The following is a 12,442-nucleotide window of genomic DNA, read 5'->3' as shown; positions in this document are numbered from 1 at the left end:
GAGAGGAGAGGAAGGGAGAGGAAAGGGAGATGAAGAGAGGAAAAGAAAGAGAGGAAGGGAAAGGAAAACAAGGAATGGAAGGTAAGGGAAAGGAGAGGAATGGAAGGGAAAGGAGAGGAATGGAAGGGAAAGGAGAGGAATGGAAGGGAAAGGAGAGGAATGGAAGGGAAGGGAAAGGAGAGGAGAGGAATGGAAGGGGGAAGAAAGAGTGAGGGAAGGAATCAAATCTATTAGGCTAGGCATGCAATACTCTTACCCCAAACTTTATATTTTGCAACCGTACTGCAAATCTGCACATCCCCTGAGCTAAATACCAGGTGACAGCGGCACATGGCTTGTTATAATTAAATTGTGACGGGTCAATATGTGCATATATGTAAAGCCAGAACTTTGTGTTCTTTCTAGCTGTCAGCAGAACCCCTGTCAGGTTATGTAGATTCACCCCAGTGCCCATTACAAGGACATTTTTCAGTCAATACAGATAGAAGGGGGATCTTCCAGGGAAAGCACTTATCCTGGTGTTAACAAATAGGGAAATTGTCCTAACTTTATAGGGACTTTCTCCAAACTTCCTGTAGCATCTTCATGGCAGGAAGTATTGAGAAATGATCCTAATAAGATGCAGTAAATAAGGAAAACAAGCAGGGAGGGTTCTTACCATTCCATACATGTTGTGGTAAATGGAAACATTTAGATTGGGCCATGACTGACCAGCCCAGCAGCCATGTCTTCCCATGTATGGGCAGCTTACTGCACACAGGCTGCCCCTTCCCAGGCACATCAGTGAGGGCCTAGCACAGCCCCATACTTATCACGGGTAACTTTCCTGTCATGGGAGCTAAATCCCTCTCATATAGCAGAAACGGTACATTTCTCCGTCCAGCCCCCCTACACCCATTGGTGACTGCATATAAAAGCAGCCATGTTCGGCCCTCCACAGGACCCCGCCACCCCAGCACTGTGTCCGTGCCATCACTCACCGCCACACACACAGGCCGGGCCTCCTCCGTCTCCGCTCTCCACACTTTTCAGGGCCCGGGTACAAGCGGCGACGATCTAGCTCTGAGAAACCAACGCAGAGCGACGATTGGCTGCCTGGAAGGCACGTGACAACCCTTTGCCTGGGCCGAATGAACTCAAACCTGCGCCAACCGCCGCTAGTGATACAGGAACACGTGACATGGATGGAGAGTGCGATGGGCGGGGCTAAGCACGGTGAAGTGCAAATGTGTTAAAAGTATATAAAGTGTTGCCCATAGCAACGTGTCATCTTCTATATAAATCATTGTGCGGTTATGGAATTATAGGTTCTGAAAGGTTCCTATGGGTAACAAAAATATTAGCAGGAATTAAAACCTGCCTTGCAATAGGTTTACAGCTCATTTAAAGTTTTGAACCTGCCTTAACACAATGAGCTTTATTTATAAAACAGGGAATAAGACATTCCCTGGTGAGTTATTATTATTATTATTATTATTAATAATAATAATAATAATAATAATAAACAGGATTTATATAGCGCCAACATATTATGCAGCGCTGTAGAATAAATAGGGGTAGCAAATGACAGACAAATACAGACAGACACAGGAAGAGAGGACCCTTGGACCCTGCCCAGAAGAGCTTACAATCTAGGTGTGGGAAGTATCACACAATGAGCCTGATTTAAGAAAACTCTCCAAGACTGGAGAGAATACACTTTCATCAGTGAAGCTGGGTGATCCAGCAAACCTGGATTGGATCAGGTCCGGGATTGAAAACATTTGGTAACAAATAGCAAATGACTTAAGAAATCCATTCCAGGTTTGCTGGATCACCCATCTTCCCTGATAAAAGTGTATCCTCTCCAGCCTTGGAGAAGTTTATTAAATCAGGCTCATTAGGAGGGGAGAAATGTAGTAATGGGAAGTAGTGAGGGTTTTAAAAGACAGAAGAAGACACCTTAACCCTTAATAATTCTTAGTTGACCAAACTTTGACCTTTCTAACTTTAATATTTCTGGCATTATTAAAAATGTCATGAGACACACACAACACCATTAAAATACGGCACTGCAAACATTTCCACTTCATTTGGCATTTATTCCATGAAATCGTGAAGGATATTATATATAACAATGGATCAAATTGGGAGAATGCGGGGGGACAAGGTTAGCAATAGGGCAAAAATAGAAATTCAGAAGGGATTATTTACTAATGGATTAGGTGACTCCACCCATGAATGTCCCATAAAACTGAAACATCTGTTGCATTTGCCCTTTGCCCCTCCATAATATTATCTGAACGTGTTTTATGTAGATAGAATATGAGGTGGCATCAATCAGTGACCTCTAAATGCCCAAGGTAGCACTAGCCAGGTCCAAAGAAAAAAGCAAGAAACAAAAAACAGAGGGAAACTCTCCTATCAGATGTATAGGTATTACGGCCTCATGGATGCTCTATACGTCATATTTCTCTAGGAATGTAAATTTGCGAATCAATGGAAAGGCTCCCTGATATTGACACTGAGGACAATACGCCAAGAGAGAAATGCATTGTGTAAAATAGGGAGAATGTAACAGCAGGGAGGTGAAATAATATTATTATACAGTATTTGTAAAACGCTAACATATTACGCAGCGCTGTACAAGGTCCATAGCCATGTGACTAGCTAAAAGGGTTCAATCTAATGTCCCTACCATAGTCATATATCATTAATACAGTCTAAGGCCAATTTTTAGGGAAAGCCAATGAACCTAACGGCATGTTTTTGGAATATGAGAAGAAACCCAACCAATGAGGGTGCTTGTTCCAGGGATGGCCACCTAAGAGAGGTCACTTCCATCACTTTGGAATGGCGGTGTTGTGTCCACAGGGCAAGAAGTGATAGAAATGTATCCAATAAGGGGGGCAACCTTGATCTGTTTTGCCACTGGCTATGCTAAAAAAAATGTTTTGCCTAAAGCTCACATGCTAGATCTATGTCTCGGGAAATGATCTTTCCTGATTGTTTCCGGTGACAAGAAAGAATGAGCGCTGTGCACACCATGGAGTGGGGATGGATGTGTATGCGCGATTGGGAGACAAAAAGAGAAGACCGAAGAAGAAAACAGGGGAAGATCGAATATGGCGAGGCCCGGCGCTCCCTCTGTGAATTCCAGGATGATGCGGGACGGGCTCGTGGGAAGGACCAGCGCCATTGAGACACCTGTGGGACAAAGGTGTGATTTTTTTGTTTTTAGTTTAACTTTAACAGGTGCCATTGTAACAAGATAAATGTTATTTATTTTTTGTCTCTGTCTCCACTGTAATTTATACCAAGGCTTACAATTTACCAGTGTCTCTCTACTTTCCTGCCCCATAAGCCTTTGTTTGGTCTCCACAAAAATGGCGTCACATGTCTCTATTTAGGGCCTTTAGTAGCCGCGAGCTCTGCACATCCGGTATAGCCGTCACTTCCGGGGCAAGGCTGAGGACAAGCGCGTCATCCTAGGAGACCTGACATCCTGGGATCTGCCAGCACGGGCTGCCCCTGTCCGGAGAATGAACAACGCCAGACGGAAAGAAGAACAGGCCGTGTCCAATGGGGGGGTGAAAGTGAAGCTTTCCCCCTGGACCAAAGCTCTGCGAGGAGACTCTTCCTGGGAAGACAAGGTATTCTTCCAGCCTTTTATTCACATGGCCAGAATATTGTGAACCCCTCCTGGTCATTGTGCAGGCTTCATTCACTGCCTGGCTGTATTATTCACATTCATCTGAATGGGAATCATTTCTATGAAAGTCAGTGCAGTGATCCTATAGAAGAAGAGATCATTTGTCTGAGTATTATCTGCAGCCCATTGATCATGCTGGGGCCAAGGTTACACATTCAGTATAATGCCAGGAAAATAGATGCTGCAGGCTTCATGACATCTATAGGAAAACCCAAGCTTGCAATATACATTATTATCAATAAACAGGATTTATATAGCGCCAACATATTATGCAGCGCTGTACATCAAATAGGGGCTGCAAATGACAGACAAATACAGACAGTGACACAGGAGGGGCAGAGGACCCTAAGAGCGTACAATCTAGTATGTAAAATATTCATGGTAAAAGAGGGAGTAAACTCTAAAGTGCCCAAAACAAAAAAAAAATCCACTTGCCTTCAATCCTGCAGAGCAGTCGATTGGTCCGGAGGTTTCTTCCATCGGGTCTGGGGTCTTCTGGTATCCGTCTCCGAGCCAGCGCACCGGGCGCTGGCTTTTCCTTTTTTTCCTGTTCCTCTTCCTACGTCAGGCGACATAGGCACAAGATGGGGGGACGTAGTTTGTGGAAAAAAACTTGCATATTGCACTGCTAATACATGGGATCTGTAAGGGCTCCTTCTGCGCATGCCCCAGATGCTCGGGTATGCACAGAAGGAGCACCCAAGTGCCTCTCGGGATGCGTGAGGTAGGTATCTCGGGAGGCTTTGCGTTCCTACGTTCCTAATCATTCTTGATTGCCTAGGCGATAGAGAATTAAGGGGGTGTTGCTGCACCCCTTTTTTATGTTTTAAAGGAAGTTGAGAAAAGAATTTTTTTCTTCCATAAGAGTTGTCTACCTTTTTATGTAGCGTGAAAATGTTGAGTTTAGGTACGCTTTAATAATTATTACACAGTAGTTATAGTACCGATATATCATGCAGCGCTGTACAAAGTCCATAGTCATATCACTAGCTTCCCTCAAAGGAGCTCACAATCTAATGTCCCTACCATAGTCATATGTAATTAGTACAGTCTAAGGTCAATTTTGGGGAAGCCAATTTACATAACTGCATGTTTTTGGAATGTAAGAGAAACTCCATGCAGATAGTGTCCTGGCCGAGCTTCGAACCTGGGATCTAACGCTGCAAAGGCCACAGTGCTAACCAATGAGTCAACTGTGCCGCCCATCCAATTTATATTCATTCATGCAGATGAAGGAGATTGGACAATCAGATTGTAACACATAGACAGTATAGTGTGTATTGTAGATGCATCATACATCCAGGAAGCATTACCTAGGATTTGTAGTCCAACAACTCAAAAGTACTATAAGGGAATCTGTGCAAGTCCATGTTCAGATAAGTGGGCTGTCTTGCAGATCCAGAGGCTTCAATCATTCACTGACTCTAGTATGAAGGTAGTGGTGCATAGTGGTAATACTACTGAATGATTGAGATGGGGGAGGTACTGGAACCAAAAATAACGAGCTGGCATTTCAGAACTAAGGTTAAAGTGTACCTAAACTCAACATTTTTACTCTATATAGAAGGGTAGGCAAACCTTCTATGTAATATAAAAAAAAAAAAAAAAAAAAAAAACACATTTAATCCCGCAGAGCAGACAATCGGTCCGGAGGTCTCTTCCATCGAGTCCCGCGTCATCCAGGCATCCCTTTTCAGGCCGGACGCCGGCATCTTCTCCTTTTTTTCCGGGTTCTTCTTAATAATGTCATCCGACACAGGCGCAAGATCGGGTGACGTAGATGGTAAAAAAACTTCCCGATCTCACTGCGCATGCGTTAGATCGCCATTTTTTTCCCCTTTGACGAAAGAGCTCCTTCTGAGCATACTCACGAGATGCGTGACGTAGATATCCTGGGAGGCTTTGCACTCCCATTTATTCTCGATCACCTAGGCCAGAGGTAGGCAAACTCCGGCCTAGCCAGTATTCTAGTCTGGCCTAACGCCCCCCCTAGTTATTTATTGTTGGATCCGGCCTAATTGAATTGTCGTGTTATGTGAGTATTATTGTGAGTTCCCGATCATCGAGTTCCCGCACAGTAACCTTAATTACTATGCCTAAAGAGCAGAAGCAACACGCAGCTACCAGTCTCCGGAAGGTTGACCTTGAACGTTGTGTCTTCAACCCCTAATGGACCGACAAATTATTCTTCGTCCAACGCGGCAAAAAAGCCCTGTGTTTAGTGTGCAACGACACCAGATACACTTTCAAGCGGTCGAATCTCGAGGCATTTCAATGCCAAGCACACGTACAGAGACTACACCGCGCAAGACTGAGGCTGCTCACGTTTGGAAAAAATCTTTCCTAGGACACTTTGTTTCTTCTGGCCTAGTATGGCTTCTTGACCTCCTGAAATGACCTAGTAGTCCAAAAAGTTTGCCGACCCCTGAACTAGGCGATCGAGAATTAGAGGGCAGTGCTGGCTGAGGAGTACCCATCCAATGAAGATGCTTGTTCTAGGGATGGCTGCCTAAGAGAGGTCTCCTACCACTTTGGAATGATAGTGTTGTGTCTACAGGGAAAGAAGTGATGGAAATGTATCCAATAGGTGTATGTAGCCTTAGGTGCACTTTAAAAGAATAAGCAGTTTTTGACTGTCACCCAGAGTGATTAGGATTGGCCAATGCACACACATGGGTGTCCCCTAGTGTTTAGAAAATTGGAATTACGTTCGATTTGTATTATAAAGCGGAACCAAACCGCTTTGATATTACCGTGATATTACTGTCCCTGTTCCCTTGTAGGGCGCTGGCATCCTCGTCTTCTCTTCCTATGGAGGCTCCTAATTAGCCAGGCAAGGATGCTGTAACTCCTATGCAGGCACCTGGGAGGTCGTTGCACAGAGGAAGCTGGGATTGTCATATATCCTGACAACCAAAGATGACGCCACTCATGTGCAGCTTAGCTTTTTGCCAGATACCCAGAACAATCTGGCAGTTTGGAGGTATTTTGGCAGAAGGGACATTGCCTGTCTCTTTCTGCGATAATGACCTGCCTGATCTTGGATTCTTAAAAGTGGAGCTTTAGTTCCATTTTAAATTAAATGTCTAATTCAAAGACCAAAAAAAAAAACGGTTTTATGTTAACGAGGAGTTAATAATTATACATATTCAAGGATAAATGTAGATTCTGATCTCCTGGGGGCTTTGTCTTACAACCAGGGAATGATTGCATACCAGGTATTTGGCAATGATCTCCTCAGCGCCTTTTAGCTGGGCATACCACCCAGCACTTTTTAGTAACCACCTGTCTATTTTTGGTATAGGTTTTGGCTGGCACTCACTTACAATGTCTTTCATCCCATTTAAAAAAAAAAAAAATCTGAGTTGAACACTTACATCGTTTCATGAACAATTACTATGCAGTGTTAAAACCAGAATTTTTTTTAAGCCGGGTGGGAAGAAAAAGCTAAAAGATGCTGGGAGAATACTTTAATATAAATATCTGAATTAACATAGATTTTAGATTTCATAAAAGCTAAGAAGCATACTCATTATGCATTAAATGTGACATTCACTAAGCATTCTCTGTAATATAAAGATATGTACTAGTAAAGATACACCTGCAGCGAATGTTTGGTAAATGTCAAATTACTGCTTTATAAATATAACGTAAAATAAGATACTTGTATTTGAGATGTAATCCGACATTTCTTTGGTGAGACTTGAGTTCATTGGTCTTGTGCTTCCCATAAATAGGATTATATCTACACACTGAGGATTATTGTAGTCCGGGTTGCTGACTCGGCAAGTCTGACCCGCAGCTGTTGCGACAGAATTACTCCAAGCCGCGACAACTGTGTTTAAATTACTGATCACATACACAGACCTTTCATGCAATTCAGTAACCTCTTTCCCATGCTTCTCCTTACAGGATGAATTCCTTGATGTCATCTACTGGATGCGGCAGATCCTGGCCATTATATTGGGGCTGATTTGGGGTATTGTTCCCCTAAAGGGATTTGTGGGAATTGCGATGTAAGTATGACACATATATGCATATGAGCCATATGCATATTGGCTGAATATAAATAAATAAAAATATATACGTTTTGGGTATAATAGAAAATACTTATACCCCTCTTGAGTTTATGTCCCCTTTGAAGGATATCCCTTCTATTCTAGTTTTGGTGAACACCCCCAAAACTTTGGATTTCCTATTACCAACAAAATTTAAAAAATATAGGGATAAGCCTTCACAGAAAGGGCTTCGGTCAGCTTTTAATTGCCACTGTGTGCCTACAGAAAAAGATCAGAGATAGCAGCTGGCAAGTGGTGTGGGTGAAGATTTGAACGTTTCCCAACTTTTAATGCTGTCTGTGCCTTCCTGTCCTAACCTCACTCCCGTTTCCTGTATGGATGTCATAGGTACAGAAGACAAAATCTTCCACATTTAAAATCAAATAGTTTATATTATGTGTAGGACCTATAACCCATTTTAAAATGATAGATCTTTGTTCGGTGTTTAGTTATTTACACTATTAGGGCAGTTCAGCTCACTAGAACCTAGTTGGGCGATCTTCCAGTAGTATAAGGGCAGGTTCAGAACAGCCTCTAAATTAAGCAATCTTTTCAGCATCCCACGGCTGACACGTTGCCAACCGCTCAAACACTTGCACTGTAGCGCTGGTTCCTAAGAGTTGGTGACTGTGTATTTGACAACCGGCGTCAGTAAATAGTACAAGTATAGCTCACTGCCGCTCCTGTTCATTCCCTGATGATCTGCCGCAAGGAGGGAGAGATCCCTGGTGTGAGGAAGCAGTAAAAGAACTACCACCTCACCACAGCTGTCCCCTAGCCTATTTTTTAAAGTGTAACTAAACTATAAATACAAAAATTACACCTTCCTTGAATTCTTTGATGACACTGATCCTTGACACAATCCGATCCTGTGTCGTCCTGGCGTGCAGGAAGCTCCAGGCGCCGTTATCTTCTCCCTTCACTTTTGTATTCTTGGTTTATCACCCAGTCTTGCACTGCGCAGGAGCAAAATCGGGTGACATAGCCGCTGTGAAGGGGGGGAAAAAAAGGTTTGCACAACATTTTTACTTTATTTAGAAGGGTTGTGTACCCTCCTATGTGAAGTAAAAATGTTGAGTTCAGGTACGCTTTAGGTTTTACTACTAGATATTTCTATAGAGACCACACTAGAGGGCAGATGGCAAGCACCTTGGTGGATTCTTCATAGGAATTCATAGAGAATCCATTTCATCAGGTAACATACAGGTGGGAAGCGGGACATTTGGTGTTAAGTCTGTGCATAATTTAAGAAGAACTTCAAAGATTAGATCTCTTAAAAGATATGTTTGTTCTTTAAAAAAAAAAAAAAAAAATCAAGGACAAAGTGACTAGTTTATCTAATAGAGTAAAGTGACATTCCTTTTTACTTTTGTCAGGAATATCCCTATGCAGTATAAAGAAAAATGTCATCTGACCAAGCCAACCAACCAACATGTGGCACATGAAACCAGTAACATATATATGATGGTATATGCTGAAATGAAATGTTTTATTTTGTATGTACGAGTGGGTGCTGAGAAGTTCCTGGCTTTGTCCAGAAAGAAGAGAGCCAGAGTTATGAAATAGCACATTTATTCAACATATTCCCCCCTGAGACTGATGCACTTGGTACAGCGTAGTTGCAGCTTTTCTAGTTAAAAGTCTTTTGGTTGGGTCACAGACCAGCTCTCAGCATCATCTTTGATGTCAGAAATGTCCTCAAAACGTTCCCCTTCAGGTGTTTCCTTAAATTCCGGAACAGATAATAGTCCGAAGGGGCCAGGTCAGGTGAGTAGGAGGGATGTTGGACCAATTGAAAACCCAGGGTGTTCAATTTGGCAGCCGTGTGCACAGGTGCACTGTCCTGCAAAAAAAGGATCCCTTTGGTCAACTTTCCACGGCATTTGCGCCGCCCACTGCGGTATCCAGGTTTTGACAGTGCTGTAGCAAGGACACTTCTCCCCCAGTGTTTGTGACAGCTCAGTGTGAATGTCCTTTGCTGACATTCTCTAGAGAAACAAAAACTTCATGACAGCCTGTAACTCGACGACGTGAAATTTGCTTGTGCCTCTGCCATTACAGCTTCTCACTAAAAGAAAAAAACCTTTTAAGAATCGCAAAGACCTGATATTTGCATAGTTACATACTACGATATTAGGCTGTCATATGCCCCCACACTCATTTTTATATTTCATCTGGAAGGGGGCAAAGCAAGGAACTTCTCAGCACCCCCTTGTAGGTGAAAGGTTCTCTTTAGTACAATCCAAATTATACTATGCTTATTAATATAAAGTATTATAGATACATTATGTATGTGTGTGTAAATATATATATATATATATATATATATTTTTTTTTTTTTTTTTTAATATAATTATAATTTCTCATGACTAACCACTTTCTTTTTTTCCCCCTCACAGTTTTTGCCTATTAAACGCCGGAATACTGTACCTGTATTTTAGCAGCTTCCAACATGTAGACGAGGAAGAGTATGGAGGGACCTGGGAATTAACAAAGGAGGGATTTATGACGTCGTTTGCTCTGTTTTTGGTAGGTTACATCTGTTTTGCCTTAATATTGACCTACTAATCCAGTGTACTGTATTTGTTGAAGTGACGCTTTTTAGTTAAGCTATACGTGGTAATATTAGATTTACAAACACAATGTTCCAGTGTGACTACTAATATGGTGATGTGTCTGTGTCTACCTGTAATCAATAAGGTTGGAATGTGCTAGGCCAGCTTGTGATTGAGGCTTTACCCACTCCGTGTCATAGTTTACAGGGTGTGGATGAACTTTGGCCAGGCACTATATTGAATGTAATGGTTTACCAGTTTCTATGGAATGCTGTCTTCAGACCCTGCAAGTCGTCAATGTTCTTACTGACTATGGTTGGCATCACAAGACATTCAGTATTACAGAAGCCAGGATAAAATAAATAAATAAACAGCCCTGGGGCTTGCACTTTAGAAAGTTAGTCAACAATAAAAGAGTAATTTGAAGTTTATATCCTAGGCCTAGCACACTCAAGCAAATCCACTTGCTATTTTGTACTCAGCTGACCTGTCTAATTAGTATATGCCAGAAGACCCACAACATGGCACAGACATAAACCTTTATTCTAGCCATTCAATGGGCTGGACCAGAGAACACATTGGAGCTGTCTATTGGACTTGCTTGTTTAAACACACAGCTTGTGTACTTTGTATTTGTATTTAGCATCACCTTCATTCAGTCCACACTTAGGCTAAGTACACACATCAGATGATTCTCATCTAATAATTGCTTCAGGGCTGATATCGGACGAGAATCTGGCATGTGTACGGTGCTCGTCATCCATACGACTGTCCTGGCGGATCCACTGACGAACAATCGTAATGAAAGTAAAGGGGAGAGAGCGCAGCAGGGTGCCATTCCGTTGTTCTCCCCTCTCCATAGAGATGAATGGCGTTGTATGTACTGCACTCGTTCATGCATTGAGCAGTCTTTTGTCGTTGGAACAGATCTTTCACAATTTACAATTATTGCACGTGTGTACATAGCTTTAATCAGGGACTAAAAAGTTGGTTGCTTATGATCAGTTGACTGTTGAATTCAATGAAGGGCTGAAAATGTTATTAGTTGGTGATAGAAGATTGGTGTGTAATATTTTGGGGAGAATAATTGTTCTGACCACAAGGTGGTGCTATGGTACAGACTTTTCACACTAAATTCTCATCTTACTCCAGCATTTTCTTTACTTTTTACTTTTTTTTTTACGTTTGTACTTTTTTTTTTTTTTTTCTTAACATCGAGGAGCGCTTAAAAATAACTTTTGGGTCTAATGGGAACCCCTGCGATAATGATTACATTCAGAGCAAAGTATATTAAGCATGGTTGGTCAGTGGGAAGAATGTCACCCTTCCAGATAGCTAAAATGATCACTGGTGTTACACTGACCCAAGAGGCACAAATTGCTCATTGCTCTAAGAACCCCCTTAGCAATCACTGGAGGAACCCTAGAGTTCCACAGAACCCTGGTTGAGAAACCCTGCCTTTCCCACTCACCTGCTTATGCATATCTTTCCTTATGTATATCTTCTGTATTATATGTGTGTGTATAATTATATTTCTCTTAGTATGTTAATTATAGGCCTCTAAAAATTGACGTGGGTGTCAGGGTTTCAACATCTAATATCAAAACATGCTTATCAGACTTGAAAACATGCAAAAAAAAAGTGGACCTTCCTTTATAAAACGGTCATTTGATATTATCTTTTAAGCTCGGTATAATGAAGCTACCTACTTATTAAAATTGTTGCTGAATCCAAACCTAACAATTAAAGTAAAGCTAAAGTTTAAAAAAAAAAAATGGCATCAGCTGGCTTTTACTGCAGAAAGGAACAGGCCAATAAGTAATCTTACCTGCCTGATCACCATCCCTTGTGTCACTACGCGTTGGTTTGCAGAATATCCAATGCATTTCGGCTTCCCCTGCTTGTTCTGGGACTCGATAAACTTCTGCAGCCCTGTGTTGGAGTTGCATTATCCCGGCCCAGCCAATCAAGGTGACCAAAGAAAGGAATGAGGTAGAGAAGGAAGAAGCAAAGCAATGGGTACAATTGAGTATCGACTGAGTTTAGTTCCCCTTGAACTGGTACCTAATGATTCATTTGTGTAAATGGCCCAATAATACCCTTATTTGCTATCTTAGGGATATATATTGTATGTGTGT

The 12,442-nt window shown here is 42.0% G+C and overlaps 2 protein-coding genes across 2 annotated transcripts in view; one reads left to right on the top strand and one right to left on the bottom strand.

Moving 5' to 3' along the window:
• Positions 1–1,147, bottom strand: part of ZHX3 (zinc fingers and homeoboxes 3) — a 22,821-nt gene extending 21,674 nt beyond the window's left edge. Inside the window, exon 1 of the mRNA XM_072403708.1 lies at positions 981–1,147. The gene's annotated coding sequence lies outside the window, so the exon portion shown is untranslated. The remainder of the gene's footprint in view (positions 1–980) is intronic.
• A 2,295-nt stretch (positions 1,148–3,442) lies between these two features.
• The window catches only part of RAB5IF (RAB5 interacting factor), an 11,000-nt gene continuing 2,000 nt past the window's right edge, over positions 3,443–12,442 (top strand). Inside the window, exons 1-3 of the mRNA XM_072403707.1 lie at positions 3,443–3,632; positions 7,604–7,707; positions 10,149–10,278. Of these exons, the coding sequence (XP_072259808.1) occupies positions 3,522–3,632; positions 7,604–7,707; positions 10,149–10,278 (345 nt within the window). The 5' untranslated portion in view covers positions 3,443–3,521. The remainder of the gene's footprint in view (positions 3,633–7,603; positions 7,708–10,148; positions 10,279–12,442) is intronic.

Source organism: Pyxicephalus adspersus, chromosome 3 (genome assembly GCF_032062135.1).
Source record: "Pyxicephalus adspersus chromosome 3, UCB_Pads_2.0, whole genome shotgun sequence".
NCBI lineage: Eukaryota > Metazoa > Chordata > Amphibia > Anura > Pyxicephalidae > Pyxicephalus > Pyxicephalus adspersus.
The sequence above is the reverse complement of the archived record's forward strand: the minus strand, read 5'-3'. Positions and strand labels throughout refer to the sequence as shown.